Below are 19591 nucleotides of genomic sequence, written 5' to 3'. Positions count from 1 at the left end.
GCAATTGCCCCACACAGTTCAATTATGAGATTCAGATTATTGCCCATCCCCACAGTCGCCACTTATCATCACTTACATTCTGCACAATTTTCTTTGCAGTAACTTTTCTTAACAAAGTATGAGTAATCGGAAGATTCGGCAGATCTCCAAACCCTTCCCAGCAAATGAATTTTCCTTCTTCGTGATACCGCATGGCAATGACGTATTCGAATTACCGTAGAGACGAATGGTTGAGTCACATCAGGGCGCATTGCTTACATGGTGGTGAACTGCGTCTGCAAATCAACGTGTCGCCCTTCCACGGAAAGTGAGAATTTTCCGTCGCATGTCAACTTTCGGCAAATTTCCAGCATGGCGTTTCCTAAACAAACATATTTATAATAAAGCTGTTTTGCTGGAACAGTCAGAGGGGCAAATAGGCATACTGAAGCGCAACATGAGGTATACTACGAACGCAGTGCTGTTTTGGTGATTAGGCTGTGGGATATGGTGGTAGAAAATTGGGTGCGGAAACAAGGTGTAATCGTAGCAGTCGGATGCCCGAAAGCTGTATAAAAGATTTGTACAGCAGTCTTTGCACATCAATTTTATTTATAAGATCTGTAGAAACTTAAACAAGATTTGTGAGCGTTATGTCCAAAAAGTAACGGTTCATTTAGGTTAAGGTGAGTTTACTACCAGTATTGTTAGGCTTACCAATTTTTACCAGATGGAATCGCTGAAAAAAAATCGCAGAAACTGGTAGGCGTTATTATTTCTTTTGAGAAGACGTGAGGTTGTACAGAATGCAATTGGTGATGTGCGCCGCAATACATACGCACATTTTTGACAATACTGCCTGCCCACCGCAGTTGTAACTATACTTGTGTGTATGTTATTGTGGGGAACCAAAACCGATACTGCTTGGAGTCCCTTTTCGAAAATATACAACTAAATACCAATACATATTGTTGTGGCGAATAGTGCTAAAATTTCTACTGAAAAAAAACATTGAGAAACAATAAAGTGCTCATATATGAAGTTTAAAATCTTGGGCATCGTCCAATCACATCGCAAGACGTATCCTCGTCAGTGGTGCAGTGGTTATGGCCGGCGCTAATGCCATATGGCTATTTTTTCATATTTTGGGTTTTATAACCTTAATACTGGTTTATCGGCCTGATGAACGATGAGTCTAGACAATGCAAATACAAACAGAAGTTTGAACGATTCACTTCAGGGACCCTTTAAAGGAACACCGAAATGATTTGAAAATATTGCGACATTACTTGAGCAGAATAAAGTCTCGGGCGAATATGCCACGAAAAGACGACGAACAACGCCCGGCGGGGCACGCCCGACGCTTGGCGGCGGAAAAAACACCGTCCGCCGCCTATCTAGCGGGGTCATAAAAGTTCGCCGACGTGGAGGGGTGGCGAGCGGCAAACCGAAGGAGCCCATCAGCTCTTCCGATTTTCCCTCCATGGCGTATGGCGTGCACAGGCTGCTGCAGTTTGATAGACGTACGCCTGTCGCGCGCCTGCTCTAACTGAAAAAAACAGATTGTACATCTGAGATCGATTGAGAAAACTGGTGTGGCAAGAAGTGAAGTCCGCGCTTTCAAGATAGCTCAAGCCGCAAGCGCAACACGGTCCCGACTCAACCACCCTGGCTTGTGTCGCCGATGTCGGCATGTACGAGAGCTTTTATTAGGTTAAATAAAAGCGATCCGGCTACATAACTTATATTACCAGCAACATAGGGCCCGTCTGCAAGATCGGCGTGTCATAAACAGTCGATATAACTGCGAGGGCCTCTGAAATACAGTAAAATACTGAAAGCAGCCAGCCGTACGTAATCAGAGCCGGGATTGACCAGCTATTTTTGCATTTTAGCGCTATCTGTCGAGAAACGAGTCCCGTTAAGTATCTAGGGATGCCACTGGAGTGTTACCTGGACAGCGAACCGTATTGGCGTGCCCGAACGCAGGACATACGCGACAGGGCAGAAAAGTGGAAAGGGGTTGTTCTTTCAATGTTTGCTAAAGCGACTGTTTGTAATTTATTTTTTATTGCCAAAGTGTGGTACGTTATGCAAGTGTTGCACTGCTCGCCTTTGAATGTACAGAAAATGCATCGTGCATTTGCTGTGTTTATCTGGTCATCTACATGGGAAAGGTGCAGTAGAGATAACCTTTTTCGACGCGTCAAGGAGGGCGGGCTTGGGTTGTCGCACCTGTTTGTCCGCCAGTTGGTGAATAGGTGCCTTTTTCTTCGCGATACAAGCGATCCTTTTTTGCGAACAGTTTACCAGGTGCGGCTGTCTCAAGCACTGCCAGAATTTGTCGTATCCAGTTTGCACATACAGGGAAGGATTTCAGGATATTTTAAAGAAGTTGTCATGTCACTCAGGTTTCTGTCAACTCGTTTTTCGATGGAATATTGGAGTACAGTGTCACGTAGAAAATTATATAAAGATGTTTGCGACAGTCTGTTCCCGATACCACGATATAGAGAACTGTACAAAGAAGGCCCAGGGCAGGATGTACTGAAAAGAGTTAAGCGTATGGCTGTAAAGCCGGGGGTGAAGTCATTTTTTTCAAACTTCATTCGGGGACACTTACTGTGCAAACATGGTTAAAAGAAAAGGGGTTAGATACACCGTGGGGTACTGACTGTACAATTTGTAAACAACCGGATAACATAGACCACGTTTTTATACACTGCTGGATGGCGGTTCAGTTTTGGGATGTTATGCAGCGAACTTTACACAAAGACTTCCCACTTACCCCGCATGGTATACGGTATTTACCCACAGAGAATAACAAAGGAGTCCCCTACGATTTATTAATGCTCCTGGGCCTTCACAGCCTATGGAGGGCGCGCATAGCGTGGCTCCATGGTGACGTGGATGCCCGACCGGTCCGGCAGTTTCTGCGGGAGAGTGTCACGCAGTTCGTTGAGGGGCTGATAGTCCAGCAGCGAGTACCAGATTGGTTGGATTTTTTAGAGCCGTTAATTTCTCTAAAGTGATGATTAAATAACAAAGCCTAGCCGGAAGCACGGATGGTATGTTAATGTCGGTGTTTGTTGTACCAAATGCAGTGTGGTTATTTTTGTGTTGTAAGTGTGTGTTGATGACTGGTAATAAAGAAAAAAAAACGAGATAGAGTGGAGGTAAACGCCGGTTCCATGTTCTGGGCGTCGCTGGTTCGAGTCTCCTCGGGGGCATTCGGTCTTTTTTTTTTTTTTGGCTGCGTTTAATGCTTTCGAGAACTGAAAACGCATATTTCAGCTGAAGAAACGCCCAGGAGTCACGCAGAGTCGTCAAACGACGTACAACCCACGAGGGAAGCTGTTTCATAGGGTCTGTTTAGTGAACGCCGCCGTTGATTCTGGGCATGGAGGTTCAGGTAGCCGCACTAAGAGCAACCGAGCCAACCCAGCTGAGGCACGGTGGCGGACGCCTTGTTGTCGGGCTCCATGAGTTGAGCCCGACGAATATACGGCGTCCTTCCCCGGCGCATTTTCCGCCGCGCAAACTTCCTCCCGAAGTTCGCTCCATGTATTCTGGCCTTAATACGCGATCACAGATATCGTTGGAAGCCATGGGCGTGTTGCACGGCGAAACCAAAATCGAGACTAATTGGAAATCTGCAAAAATAAACTACAATAACTATATTCCAGCTCATACCTGTTCCGAATTGCGCTAAAGTATGTCCTAAAAACACCCTTTACACAAACGCAGGTGCTTATGCATGAACTCTAAAATCTTGGTAGACGTCAATACATGGCAAGATGAGTTGGCTTCATTTCGCGTTAGGGCGGCAGTGGTTGCGGCCGCCGCAGACCTCGCAATATTTTTTGTTCTTTCGGTCTTTAAAGGAGCCATGAAGAGAAAACACAAGTTTGGTTCATTCGAAAGATTGCCTCGTTAGAACCATACTGACACCACTTTTAACACAAACTTCGCTCAAATAAGCAACATAATTAAGAAAAAAGGGAATGACCATGCGACCCACCAGCTCATTTCCCGCAACAGAACCTATGATGTCACACGAGAATGCTCTGCGATTGGCGGAGGCCGGCAAAAGCAAACGCAATAGGCAGGGCGTACCAGTATGCATAGTGAGCTATATGCCCGTTAAACATACTGCACATTCCTTTTATGACACTAAGAACGGTGGAGTAAACGGTTGAAGTTCCGAATGAACACGCAAGCGTGTACGCCAATGCGTACGAAACTACCGCCAGCCGAACTCGACATCTGGCCGTCGCCACCGTCGCGCAAACGAATTTTCGGGTTCGAGGCTCTTCGGGGCCAATAAACTGTTCCAGCACGTACAGCCGCGACCTTGCTTGGTATCTTAATCCCTTGACAGGAGGTTGGCCGTCATATCGCCAACCAGCAAAGGTAAAAATAGAAACGAGGGGTGTAAGGAAAAGCAAGAAGCGACGAGATAGTGCCAGTCGTCGCAGAAGTTTCGAATGGTGTTGGCTTGCTGCTGTCGTTACGAGCTCCTTTCCAGTTTACAACCACTGAAAACTTCAGTTTGTTCGAGTACTTTACAATGAAATTTCGTTGCTACGTTTTGAAATGCCCATGTAGTACGGGCAAATCGTCGAGGGTGTGTGACATCCCAGCCGGTGAATAGATCTCCTTTCATGTGCTGCCCAACGACGAACCTCGGCGAAGCAAGTGGCTAGGTTTTGTGAACTTTGCAAACGGAGGAGAGAGAGAGCTAAAGGAAGTACGAGTGTGCTCGCTTCATTTCCGAGGAAGTGATTATGGCAGGGACCCTTACGTTAGCTCACTCCTGGGACATGCTGGCGCTCGTCGCCGTCTTCGTCAAATCGCCGTCAAAGCGCTCTGACCTTGGGGGGAAAAATGCCGTACACACCGCGCATTGACGCTCGTATCTTTATGGTCGAAGCAGAGAGCTCGCGCGAACGGCTTTCCATACACGACACCGGCCAATTGGCATACGCGATACTGCTACTGAAATTGAACTATTATTAACCGTAATAAAAATACGGCACATACGGCAAATTAGTATTAGTCTGTATTCGTCCGTTGCGACGGGGCTGACGAGGCAGCGGTGCCGACGGCTGGGCGTTCGTCTGTTGTGGCTATCGCGGAATGGTCGCTTTTCGGTCCATCCGCGTTTCCCACAACTCCTGCCGCTAGTTCACTTAGAAGCATTGAGCGTTCAAGTGGTTTGAGGTTGTTAAATGCAAGCCCGAGCTTCTCGGCGAGAGTTTTGTTCTCCGGATCAGGCGATTCCATGACTAGTGCTGCGGGTGCACTAGTTTTTACTACCATTTTTAAAATGGCCGCCGTCTCGGTTTCGGCACGCTTTCCGGTTCCTGTTTGATTCCCGCGTGTGGGTGCTATATGGAGTCCACATACTAAGTGTCTGTTTCATGAACCGGCTCGTATGACGCCATGGTTCACGTCACGAAATGTGCAATTTAGCGGGAGATTTAAAATTCTGGCTTAAATTGCCTTATTTCTCAGTGAATAAAGCATGATTTGCTTCCGGGAAAGCGCTTAGGGTACTATGAAGCACGTAATCTTTCGAATAAAACAAACTTTTGTTTTCTCTTCATGGCTCCTTTAAAACCTAAATACGGCATTAGGGACTGCATAAACGACGAAAACAATGTTCATTTGCTTCTGTCTATGCAATGTAAACACAAACAGGGTCAAAACAAATTCATAATAACCGCTCGACAACCAATTATCGAGGTTGTGCTGTATTCCTAAAATTCCAAGTCATTTCTTCTTTTTTTTGGCATCAATGTTCACGGGACTCTTGATGGGCTCCACTTTCGCCAAAGAGTTCAATGATTGCCGGAAAATGAAGAAACTCGCAGGTTAGAGTAACGTACTGCCGCCTTTGTAAACATTGGTATTAGAAACGCATGCATGTAACAATGTCATTGAAACCATTCTACGCCTACAATATGGCAGCTAGTGAATTCGAAGATTCGGCTTGATTCCGAAGGTTCAGCTTGGTTCGGCTTGATTTCGGCTTGATTCCATCCAGTCAAAACAAGGCAGCACAATGATAAAGTAGCCTAAGCAAAAACGTTTATGTAGCACGAGTATTGCGCACATTCAAATAATTTAGGAGTTATTAATTGGTCTGTAGCCCCTCGACCACCTCCCACGGCTGTCTGCAAAGCCTCAAAGTATCTCTAACTCGGGCATTTCCAATTTCAACTGAATTGTGATTTTTTGTAAATGTTTGTCATCCTCGGATAACTTTTCGCCTTCCGCACATTCGATACACTACAACTGTACAATAATTAACAGCTCTGTTTGTAACAACGGAGGGAAAGTGTGTCAAGGCTGGTTTCCAGTGCAGCACGGATCCGATTATGTATTCTGCTATGTTTCGAGCTCCTTTTTGTCTACAGGGTTATTCCCGTGAAGCTTAACCTGAGTCAAGTTTGAGCATTGCGCCGGTTAACTCAATGAGATAGATCACGCGTTGATTTCAAAGAAAAGTACGAAAGCAAGAAGTTTATTTTGGAAGCATACGGGTTATTATCGAAATGTTTTTCTAGCATAGAGGCAATGATCGAAATGTCGTGATTTTCTACCGCCAATCATCATGTGTATTTAGTGATGCGCCCACATTGTGTGTGAGGAATCCAGAGAGGAAGGAATTGCAGTACTCAAAACGAAACTTTATTGTTTGTTTTAGTGAAAAACAACATTGGCGAAATTGCGCAAGACATCCCGGGATAATACGCTCACGTGGAACACGTTACATAGGCGCAAAACTGAGTACTGCATGCGCACGACTAACACAATTGCCAAAACGGTCAATTAAGTTTGATGGGGTGACATTTTACACAGATGATTCATAGCTAAGTCCTTTATCGGAATGATCACACTAAAGCTGCCTTATTGTTGGACCTCTCGTCTCGGTGGATCTTTAATCTCAATGGGTATTAAGTCTCGATTGTATCTTTTGCCTCTGTGGATCTTTAGACTCGGTGGTCATTCGGGCTCGACTAGATCTTCCGGCTCGGTGGAACTTTTATGTTGCCGATCACGTGACGGTTTGGACCTTCCTACTCGGTGCATCTTTCTTCTCGTTGGAGATTCAGCACACAAAGGCGTTCAAACACGGGGTGGGCATCGCGCAAAAAAATTGTTTTGTTGTTACTCTTTCAGCGAAACTGTGTTCATTACGTATGCAGCAATCTAGTTAACACGTGAGCATTCCTCTCTTTGCTACCAAAACTTTATTTGTTCATACCCAGCTTTCTCGCCCAAAATTCTGACCTCTCAGACACCTAGCAGAAAAACTTCAGGAAAGTGATATTTGGCATACTGCAAGAAGTCAAAACGGAGATGGAAATTCTAAAATACGTTTCCGGGATTCTGAACATTTTTTGTGTAAGGCGCTGTCAAATGTTACTCCCCAAGCATTTGCATTGAATAGTTTACACGGCTCTCGAACTTCGTCGCGCAACGTGCAAGACGTAATTGTGCTCAACGTGCACAACGTGCACAACGTGCGCAACGTGCAAGAAGAATTGTGCACAAAGCAAGTTTTTACCCCCAATATTAGCTGCGCGAAAATAATTTACATCTTACATTTACAATAATTGCTAAGTAACTACAGAATAGTCACTGTTGAAAGGACACTCGTGAGCGGGAAAGCGACACATCTGGATTTCTTTTTGCACGATGATCTCCGATGATGCCTTGTGTTTACCTTCTCTTACCTGGCAAAGGCGCGGTACACGTGAGACGGGATGCAACTGTAGAGACAATTTGGTTGGCGTCGGTGACCCAGTGCTGCTATAATAAGTATAATATTCTTACGCCACGCTGAGAGCAACAGTCCGCTTGGACATCGTCCGCATGCCCCACCGCTTCGATAGGGCAGGCCAAATGTACTTATATGGCGCACTTCTAATCGTTCCAATAGGGATAGAGGCCGCTGCTACATATACCTTTTCACAACAATTCGGGCCCAAAATAGCGGCTTGTTGCTATTTTTAGAGAGCTTTACTGGGGGCACGTCTTCTGAAAAGCCGCAAAGGTTTATGTTCGTTACGGCGATCCAGCCTGTTACATAGTTTTCCATTAGGAGTCAGCTCTTCCAGGCTTCCGGCTATACAGTGGCGGCTGCTTTGCAGGGAAATAAGAAGGGTGAACACTTACGCTGCAAGTTTAAATGCGTATATAATTTAAGACCGCTCAATGCCTCCCTAGAAAAAAGATAGAGGACACCTGAAATTCGTCATTTAACGTGCGTCGTGATAGCGTAACCAGGGCCCATTCGCATCGTTTAAAAAACTTTCGGAGCGGTGAATATTCCCGCTTATTCTCGGAAGCCAATTGTTATGGCATCGCCTTGCAAGTCAGGGGTCTAAATCTGGAATCTGGGCAGAATGAACCGCTCACCGTAGAAAAACTAATGTAGCAGTGTTCTGTAGTTGTGTTACCGTTTGCTCAGCACTGAATTCAAGTAATAAAAGGGCATGTAGTAAACACACTTTTGCCACTAGAAAATGAGGAAAACAGAAGGAAAACTGTCGGGTAATCTAAGTGTCTGTTTACGCGATTTAAAGGAGACTGTCGTCGCACTGCTACATCGGGTTTGCGTCACTCTCTTCGCTCCCGTTGCTGCGTCTTCTCACTCGAATTAGGCACTTGGACAGGCAGTCTGGCCGCACTTCACTTGAAGGCTTCCCCAGAATCCCACCCTAGCTACGTTGCTGGCCAGCAACTGCTCTAGTCAGGTGCCGTCACGCCTACCTATCTCACAACATGCCCCAGACCAACTCTTGTTCCTCCTGTCACAGTGTTTGAGTTCAAAGCTAGCGCAGTTTTATTGCACACGGCTATGCATCTGGACAACCGGGTACAAATCTCCCGTGACCCTCAAATATATATGTATTTTCAGAGGAGATGTCCAAAGCTACTTTTCTCGCTCGATCGCATATTTAGGGCCGCATAGAAGGAGCAGCGGCATATTATGTGTCCTGCAGTGGCGGCCCATCTGTTTGCATGCCATCTGTTGTGGCAGTGCTTTAAGATTTCAGGTGACTCAGCAAGGTAGAGCCACGTGATTCTAAAGCTTTCCTAATGGGACCGATGGCGTGCCGTAAAAAAAGTAACGCATTTCCTATGACCGGTTGGTCGACCGAAAAGCTCTGATAAGATAAGTGGACACACGGCGCCTTCGTGAAACCGGCCTTCAGTTGCGTAAAAAACGTTAGCTTGAAATCACAAAGAAGAACGGTTTTAGAAAGGACAGTTCACGCATCGATCAAGAAGAAGGTGTACAATATAGTATACTTTTATCTAATAAATCACGTATCGGTACATTTACATCGTTTCTATTTGTGTTTACTTAGTGCGGGGAAAATTGTCGCATTTTTTCGTTTCTTGTTCGAGGTTTAGTGTCTTTGACGGTGTGACGATCGATTTGACGCAGTTTCTGCTGATGTTTGCCGCTCTTTTAGCGAAGGTTCTGACACAAATTTGACGCAGTTTTGAAGTGAGGAGATTTTGCTCATCTCTCAACGTTCTTTAGGAAGTCACGATAAATTTTTCTGACTTACCCATGACGAAGGCGCCAACGGTGGTTTTTCTGCGACGGGGTCTGTCACGTTTCGGGTTAAAACTGAGTTTAAAAAGGAATGCGTACTTTACCAAGAGGCAGTAAAGTAGAGTTTTTGACATGATATCTTAAACTACATGCTTCTGAAAATTCAGCTGAATGAGGTTACAAACATTATTTGTGTTTGCGTGGGGTTTAATCGATAACATGTTGGAATGGCTTGGGATCAAGGAATTGTTTTAAAATTTGTAAGGCAAGGTACAGCTCTCCTGAGCAGCCTGTACATAGAAAACAAGACATGGAAAAATATTTTATTTACAAACAGTCTGGACATGTACACACTCAGAAGATTATATTACAAATGTCCCACGAAACGTAGTGTTATAGGGAATCTTAGAGGCAATCTCGAAATATGTACATATACAGTATTGTATTTACACAGGTATCGAGAACATTCAAACAATAGCGAAGTATATCCCTCAACATGCTCCGCAGGATAATTTTTAGCGATTACATCCTGACTGGATGACGCACTACAACTGCTCATGTTCCGTGTTGATAATACTAAATTCGCCTAAAGTGTATATGCTTGATACCGCTCTCTTTGTGTGGATTTCCGGTATCGCATGGTTTTTTTTGTTTGTTTGTTCCAGCAGTTCTACATCACACAGTCTTCTCATGTTCCAGCCAGTGGATTTCCTGATGGAGCCCGCTGATCCACAGCATTTGTAGAGGGGAATAAATTAGAAGATGTTTGTTCACTGTAACTAAGGTGCAAACATATCAAGCTGCACGTAATATTGGCATTTAGCTGTGGTCCTTTTAAATGAAAAACACGGTGACACTTTTTCTGCAACCCTAAATGTGGCTGGGCTATTTCAGGAACGGGGTTTCAAAATGAGACATACCGGTATTTCGGAAAGATTTCAAAGCCCATATGTGCCTTCCCATGAGCCTACCACCCTACTAAAACGCAGCAATAACGTTCGTGTTTTTCCGTGATACCTAAATGTCACCAAACTGTGTCTTCATACTGGGGCTCATACCAGGGACTCATTTTTTTTTTCAACGTGTGGTACCTATTTATGGGGGTAATGGTGTCGCTTGAACCGAGGCAGCTACGTATGCATTGAAATACAATTTTGTTTGATGGAGAAATTAATGTTTTAGTCACGGGTCGCGCGGTATGAGCTGTTGTTTACATTTTAGTAGCAGAACAACAAAATCCATATAGTTGGGTGGCTAAGGCCACGCTTTTATTCAATTTTTTGTCAACTTAGATCCGCTTCGTTGCGTAGACCGCGATCCATTTATAATGTCCCTATCGTCGCCCAAATTTATGCTTGTAGCATCAGCATTCCGGGCTCATGTTGTGCACTACAAAAACTGAGCGCGTAGCGTAATACCCAAAGTATAGGTTGTGCAGCCTGAGAAAAGCATATGTCTGGTATTTGGGTTTTGCCTTGTGCAAACTAGTGTAGACCTAACCTTCTAATGGTTGCGAAATGCCACGCGCTGTCTGGGCGCTGAGATCGTGCCTATGTCCGAAGCGGGTTGAGAGCAGCCACAGAAACGCACACAAGGCAATCAACATCGGGGACCCGAAAAGAGCGACACAAATATTTTTTTTTAGAATCACGGACAAAAAAATTTCAAATGCTCGGAGTTATGCAGTAGGAGTAAAACAGCGTAGTGCTGTAGCATGGAAGCACAGAAATCATTTTTGCCAACAAATAGCTCCTGCCAGTCAGCATGTGATGTCGACTGCGTTTCATGAATGCAATGAAGTATGTGGCATTTAATTTTTATTACGCTGGCATTTAGAGGCTTAACTACAATCATCTGATGCAGACCACTATTACCCGTTTAAAACGGGAGTTACGACTTCGCTCATAACGTTGTTAATTATTACATAATTATACCGCATGTGCTAACTTTAACGTGTAAAATACAAATTCAGATAAAACTGGTAGTATAACTTCTTTGCTACTAGCTAGGTAGTTTTTTCATGTGGCACTAAAATTTTCATGGAGACGCCTTACCGGCGGTACATCACTTTTACCGTCAAGCCAAGCATAGAAATGTAAGTTGAATATGTCTTTCCTTACCGAGAGTTCAAATATTCCTAGCACTACTAATGTTTAGTGAAAATTTACATATAATACGCAGTTAGAGCCTAATTTATTCATTTCTTCAGACCAAAGATACATGACGAATGCCTAAACCTAGAAACGCGGCCGTTCTTGTTTTTCGCCTCAATCAAACCGCCTACCAACTCGAACGAACAACATGCAGAATCAGCAGCCAGTCACCCGCTCAGGCGGTCGGAGGTGAAGTAAAGGTATTGTTGCTGGCCTAGAAAGGGCATTTGCCGGGTGAAAACACTTCAGAAATATATTTCCGGAATCGTGTAGTACGTTACACGTGAGTTAAAGTGCACCGCATATGCACCTTAAAATTTCCAGAATGGTTTATTTATGGATGCAGACAATGAAACTGGAAGCACCCTGTAAAACTCCCTTGGGCACAATACGCGCGATGTGCCCATTTCGTGCAGCGAATTTTCCTCGGTGGTAGGAGCTAAATGTGCTTACCCTTCGCCTGTGATGTCGTTTGCAGAAGTAGGCTATGCAGATGGCCGATCCAAGAATGACGATAACTGCAGCCAGAGGTCCCAGAATGGCACCTAGGCTCACCTGAGACAGCCCCACTCCTTTTTCAACTGTAGTTAAAAGACAAACAGATAAGCAAAATGAAATATTGTCCGCTGTGTTTTTTTTTTCGGGGGGGGGGGGAAGGGGGAATATGGAAGGTCAGAGAGATTACCGTTGGGGTCTCCGCCGTTGAAAATGCATTTCCAGTTACGCTACCAGTATTCATGAATAAGACTTCAATCATAACTAGCAATGGGAAGTTTTTATTGGACCCTTAGGCCGTTGTTTAAGTAACGCGATGCCATTGCTGAATCCTGATCAGTTTTTGCCACTGTTGCGGGTGCAATAAATACCAACCCGCCTGGTTCACTATTGAAATAGGTCTGTATAAGATTATTATACCAGGACATCGCCATACCTCGCGTTAAGAACCACGGCCTGCCATTGCTGCAGTTGTCTGCCCCACAAAAACGTAGAAGAGTCGGCTCAACCTTCGTAAAAAGACTTCTATGTTGGCCACAACTGATCTAAAGCACTATCTTCTTTAAATGTTTAGCGTGATTCTGGTGCGTATAATTTGCCACTGATAGGGTACCTATATATATATATATATATATATATATATATATATATATATATATATATATATATATATATATATATATATATATCTTTGAACATGGTAGGAAACACCAGAAAAAAAGTTTGAACTAGGCAGCGACTTCGATTTTTGCCACCGTTTAGGAAACAAAACTGGCCTTGGTCAGGACAAGTTTCTTTTTTTGTTTTCTGTGCGCATGCCTTACGCGTCGTAGCCTTCCCAAGCATCGTAGACGAACCCGCCTGTTTTATACTGGCTCAGCATTAATTCTCTCGGGAGACTTTAGAATGCAGCACTATGCCTTTTTCAGGAGAGACACCCAGTACCCTCACACTCAAAATATATGTCAAACGTTTTTTGATGGGGCTGAACACGTTGTTCGTGAAGTGTGTGTGTGACTATTCTTTTCCTCGGTTTCCTTTTTTACTCTGGTTTTTTCTTAATATTGTACCAACGCAACAAAAGCTTAACGTAAAAAGATTTGTACAAGCCAAACCCGTATCTCACAAAATTGCTACCGGATCTGGCTTAGTCATACTCTGGTTGAGCCCAACTAATATAATGAAAAACTCGCAACAAGAAACTATCCGCGTATTTTCGAGGCGCGTCTTGCAAGTTATTGGTAAGGTAGCCAACTTTTCTTCTCACTGTTCCTACCAAAGTTTTACTGGGTAATAGATATTCAAGTGGGGCAGCGACTTCCTAAGCCAATATACGTGACTTTTTTCGTGAAAATAAGGTGCGTTAAAGCTACGCGCGAAATTGCGAATTACAACAGCAACACAGACCGTAATACAGAAATAGCAACCGGTGATGCAATGCTTTGTGCTTTTGATTATCCTTCCCTAATGCATGGGTTTTGAACATTTTGAAGTAGGAAGTGTCTAGAGTGCTGTCCCACGGCGCTCAAACTCGGCGTTGCACCCATGTCTAGTGCCATCCGACAAGGTTCGAATTTTTATGACTGGATTGGTACAGTGCACAACGCCCGCAGTTGTAGCGCAGATGTTACGTTTTAGATTCTTACTACCACGGGCAGTGGTTGAATAGCTTCTCTTGTTTCGTTTTTTTTTCTCTTCTTAGATTCCATTAAAATTTTCATAGCTTAGGGTTTCGGTGTTTTATGTGATTGCTTTCTGTTTCTTAGGTTATTTAGGCGACGTAACGCTTCGTTACGTTAGACAAACAAAATCGGGCCAGATGCAACATTTTTTTGGAAGTGCCCGTGAAAATAACTTTAATGAAATGCCTATAGAACCGTCAGTACTGATGTCTAGACACAAATTTTCATTACACAAACTTTCATAACACGGGACACAACTCCTTGTGTCCTCTGTCGTTTTTTTTGCGCTACACGAAGTCGTGGATTACCGCTACCAACTAGCCCAAACCAAAACTCTAACAACTTTTCAATTAACAAAAAAGGATCCTGAAAGAATTCGGGTGACTTACACGTATTCGCCATAGCGGCCTGGGTCGACGAAATTGAGATGTTGAGGGTTCGGCTGGTGTCAACGCCGTTGGTGGTGTAGACCAGAATGGTGTAGTAGTTGGTAGGGTGGAGCTCGCTCAACTGGAAACGAGGTGTCGTCGACGTGACTCGCCTCACCAGCAGGTTGCTGCTGGAATCGTGCAGCTCCATCACGAAGGTGTGGTGGTCGTCGCTGCGCCGCCGACACTCGATCAGCAGGGACATCAATGTCTTGTTCAGCAGCTGACACTCGCGCACAATGCTCGGTGTCTCTGCGAAAGCGTCAGCGTGGAGAGAGGAAGTTTGGAATGTTATCGCCATAGTCCCTATCGCTATACTATTTCCGGCGCTTGAAACATGCTCCTGCAGAATTCCAATGTCGCAGTAGCTAACCCTCATTACGAAGTTATAAATTAGGAAACCGATCAAGTATAACGAACCTGAGAGGAAGACATCATTTTAAATATTTATTAGAATAGTGAGTTTTGTGCGTCTTTGAGTTGAAATTTATTTCTTTGGGGCAACGCCCCAAAGTTGGGCAGCAGCGAAGTGAATGTTTCAGCTATTGCAGTTCCTGCGGTCAGGCAGCGTTAAGACTATTACCTTGCTTGTATGCTTGCACCTGTGTTTGTATGCTTGCATACAAACACAGTTCGGCAGCAGTGCACCAGAAGGACGCCAACCTAACCTGCGTATCTTGCATACTTGCAGCCCGTATTGCCAGCCGAGCCCCTGCTGTACCTGCGTTTGGAGCATCGAAAGTGCTGTTGGCGACCAACAACGGTGGCTACCGACATCGAGGCGCTTTGAGCAAGGAAGGAGACGACTGCGCATGCTCTTATCACCATCGGCGGATAAAAGCAAAGGACAGGCCAGCGCTCGACTCAGTTCGGCAGCAGTGCACCAGAAGGACGCCAACCTAACCTGCGTATCTTGCATACTTGCAGGTGAGCGCCGTTTTTCAGTAGTTTTTGGCTTATCCTGTTGCACTGCTGCCGAACACTGCGGGTTGTTTTGTTGACTACACTGTGTCGGAATGTCAAATGTTTCGGAGGTGGTCAAGAAACAACTTGATGATTTTCGGAGGGAGCTTAGGCTGGAAGTTCGCGCCATAAATGATAGTGTGAAGTTTTCCTCAGACGCAGCTGATAACGTTGCGCAAATCATGAAGGACATGAAGGAAATGAGGCTTGACATGAAAAAGCTTGTGGAAAGAAACCGGGAACTTGAGATCGAAAACCAGCAGCTCCACCAACGCGTAGATGAACTGGAGCAGTACCAAAGACTACATAACCTTGAAATAAAGGGGCTTCCGAATGACTGCGATGAAACAACAGTCATAAAGGAAATCGTGAACAAACTGGGCGAAACACTTGACGAAAAAGACATCGATGTGTGCCACAAGGTGAAAATTCCGAACTCCGTGGAAAAAAACGTGATTGTTCGGTTCACTCGCCGCTCCAAACGAAATGTTGTTCTAGCGAAAGCACGCAAGGCCAGGCTAACCACGGAAACCCTTGGTTTCGACGGCCCAAGCAAAGATGTTTACATAAATGAACACCTTACTGCGAAAAACAAGCGGTTGCTTGGCGCAGCTGTAGCACGAAAGAAGGCTATCGGATGGAAATTCGTCTGGACGACAGACGGAAAGGTTCTTGCCCGACGAGGTGAATCAACACCCATCATGCACATTACGTCATTGAGTGACGTCGAACGCATGATGCCGGGAAACTGAATACGTGCGAAAATAGGGTGCAACGTTCCGTCCTGCCAGGAGTTAAAACTGGTACCGCCATGTCACTGAAAGCGTTTTATCTCTTTTTTTCATTTGTCTGTCTAAGTACCTATTTTGTGGGGGGCAGTTTTACGACTTGCAACTTGTTTTTCGGGTTCACTGTTATCTGTAGTCCGATCCCGGAAATGACTGCGTTAACCGTTCATAGCTTCATGTTTTTAAATGCCCCTAACTGGTTGATAGGGTTCCCAAAGAAAGCAGACACAGTAAACAAGCTGAAATTTCGAATGCGCAGCATTATAATTCCCAATTCTACTTTGCCGGTAGTTACAGTATCTAGAAAAAATGAAACATGCTTTTGACACCAGCTGATCTAAACAAAACGATTTGTTCAAAGAAACAAACTATATCTTGCATTCATTTGAATGCTCAATCCGCTCGCAACAAAGAGGAAAGCTTGACGGCTCTTTTAACTAGTTTTGATTTCTGCTTCGACGTAGCCATGGTGACTGAAACTTGGTATCGCAATGAAGACGAGATACTTAACCTACCCGGCTATGTGTCCTATTTTTTAAACCGTTCTGATAAAAGAGGCGGTGGAATTATGCTGCTGGCCAATAAAACATTTCAATGTGAACTTATTGATTCCTTTACGCAAATAACAGATGATTTTGAAGTTTTGACTGTGAAAAGCAGTAATGTGATTTTTTCTTTTTTGTACCGACCACCAGGGGTGAACGTACATAGTTTTCTCTCTTTTCTCGATACATACCTGGCTTGGTCTAATGATAATAATTCAACTATGGTCTTGGGTGGCAATTTAAATATAGACCTTCTGAGCTTGACATCACAACGTGCCGAACTCCTCACTGTATTAGAAGCAAATGCTTTCACTAATGTTATAAAGGATCCTACTCGTATACAACTCAACTCTTCAACTCTAATTGATCTCTTTATTACTAACGAGAACAACATACCACTTTGCTCAGGGGTACTTGCAGCTCACATAAGTGATCATCTACCAATTTATTTTGTCATGAGTAGCACTAGTTTACAAATCAAAAGGTCAAAAAAGCCCGTAATCAAATATCGCAACATCAACGATATAACAATGCAGCAGTTTTCTAGTGCATTGACAAATGCAAATTGGGATGCAGTTTTTCGTTCTGAAGATCCCGATGATGCGTACGAAATATTTATTGAGAATTTCAAGAGCATATATGACAAGTGCTTTCCTTATAAAACAAAACGTAAACCTCGTAAGGCACGTAAACCCTGGATCACTAGTGACTGCTTGAAAGCGATAAAGGAAAAAAATGCTCTTTACCAACTTTTTTTAAGAACTAGAAATGCAGAAGATTTACAAAATTTTAAACAACATAGAAATAAAACAAACAGCCTCTTGCGTAAAAGTAGAAATTGGTATTTTGAGAATTTGTTCAGCACTGATGGAGCACAAAGCTCTGAAATAATTTGGAAGCACCTAAATGCTTTACTCAAACCGCAATCTGGTCTAAATTCGGGTCCACTAGAAATAGTTGCGAACGGCCAAACACTAGCCCGCAAAGAACTTGCTAATACATTTAATGACTATTTTGTATCCATTACAAATAGCACCCATGACCCAAATTGTACACGTTTTCTTAATTTTAGGCCTAAGTTACAAGAAAGTGCATTTTTATATCCTACCACAGCTGTAGAAATTCGAGAAACAATTCTCTCTTTAAAAAACAGCAACAGCTGCGACATAGAAGGCTTGCAAATTAAACCAATTAAAAACACTATTGACACTACAGCTGGTATTTTAGAATACATAATAAATAAAATATTCTCGCAGGGAAAATTCCCCAAAAGACTCCAATTAGCAAGAGTATCCATAATTTTCAAGGGTGGCGATAGAAACATAATGTCAAATTATAGACCTATATCTATATTGCCGATATTTTCGAAAGTCGTTGAAAAACTGATACACAAACGAATGACAGCCTTCATGACCATACATACCATTATCACAGCTTGCCAGTTTGGGTTTATAAAAAATCGTTCCACTGAAAGCGCATTATTGTTCCAAAAGGAAATAATTCTGAACTCTTTTGAGCAAGAATCTTACATGCTTGGAATTTTTGTGGACTATTCAAAAGCATTCGATAGAATAAATCATAGAACCCTTGCCGAAAAACTAGAACACTATGGTTTTCGTGGAGAATTTCTCCAGCTTTTAAACAGCTATTTGAACGACCGGAAGCAGCAAGTAATAATAGATGGTTTCAAATCAACGTTTCTTTCATTAAGGGGGGGTATACCACAAGGAAGTATTCTTGGACCGTTATTATTTAATATCTATGTCAATGATGTCGCATATATTGATGAAGGCTGTCGTTTTGTTATGTACGCTGATGATATCAGTCTTTATTTTTCTGAGAACACAATAACGAAACTTGAAACAAAGGCAAACCAGGTACTAGCATTATTGAATTCATGGAGCTTAACAAATTCTCTAAGTATAAATGTGTCTAAAACCAAAGCAGTCCTTTTTCGTCCCAGAAATAAAAAAGTTGATCTTTCATTATCATTAACCCTTGGTACATGTAACATCGAACTAGTTCCAACTGTAAAAAATCTAGGCATAATATTTAATGAATGCATGTCATGGAATCCGCATGTACAAAGTGTGTGCCATAGGCTTGCCCGTACGGTTGGTGTATTATCCCGCTTGCGCACTGTCCTACCCCAAAATGTAAAAATCTTGATTTATAATTCACTTTTTCTGTCTACGTTAAGCTATTGTTTTCTTGTATGGGGTACTACGACAAAGACAAATATAAATAAAATTCACATCCTTCAAAAAAAAGCTGTTAGAGCTCTTGTAAATGTTCGTTACGACGCACATACTGAGCCAATTTTTCACAACCTTAAACTACTCCCATTGCAAAATTTATATGATTCATTATTACTGACGCGCCACAATAATAGCATTAAAAAGAATGATTCTTTCTTGAGAGACGTTGCTAATCTAACAGTTCGGGTAAGCACTTATGACACACGCTGTACAGACATTTGGAAAATACCATATATACGAACGGACTACGGAAGACAAATGCTTAGATTTAATTTACCTGTTATACTAAATTCATCCCCGATTTAACCATGTACTCTTATATTTCCTGTTTCCTTGGCACTCCTGGCTTTTGTATCGTGACATGATTTGTGTTCGTGTTCCTTTACGCTGGTTTAATTTTGTGGCACATGTATTTCCCACACCTATTGTTCATGTCTTTGTATGTGACATTATAATCGTGATGCTGTGCTTTGTCTTCTGGTTTATGTAATTTTAGGACAAATGTATTTTCCACAACGCTGCTGTAACTGTATACGGGGCACAGGCCTTTGTCAAGCCCTATAAAAAGAAACGTAAAGAAAAAAAAGAAAACAAAAGGCTTTTTGTCTGTGCCCCTCAACATAGCATGGCTATGTGGAAATAAACATTGACTTGACTTGACTTGACTTGACTTGACCTGTATTAATGCACATAGTGATTTATGTACAACATCGGTACAAC

The 19591-nt window shown here is 43.2% G+C and overlaps 1 protein-coding gene across 1 annotated transcript in view; it reads right to left on the bottom strand.

Moving 5' to 3' along the window:
- Window positions 1-8192: 8192 nt before the first annotated feature.
- LOC144180171 (uncharacterized) overlaps window positions 8193-19591 on the bottom strand; it is a 42480-nt gene continuing 31081 nt past the window's right edge. Inside the window, exons 6-8 of the mRNA XM_077708558.1 lie at window positions 14279-14569; window positions 12166-12293; window positions 8193-8213 (exon numbers count right to left, since the gene is read on the bottom strand). Coding sequence (XP_077564684.1) covers window positions 8193-8213; window positions 12166-12293; window positions 14279-14569 — 440 coding nt within the window. The remainder of the gene's footprint in view (window positions 8214-12165; window positions 12294-14278; window positions 14570-19591) is intronic.

This window comes from Haemaphysalis longicornis, unplaced genomic scaffold (assembly GCF_048455015.1).
Source record: "Haemaphysalis longicornis isolate Haplotype H1 unplaced genomic scaffold, Haemaphysalis longicornis Haplotype H1 scaffold_4, whole genome shotgun sequence".
In the NCBI taxonomy this organism is placed as follows: domain Eukaryota; kingdom Metazoa; phylum Arthropoda; class Arachnida; order Ixodida; family Ixodidae; genus Haemaphysalis; species Haemaphysalis longicornis.
This window is presented reverse-complemented; position numbering and strand designations above follow the sequence as displayed.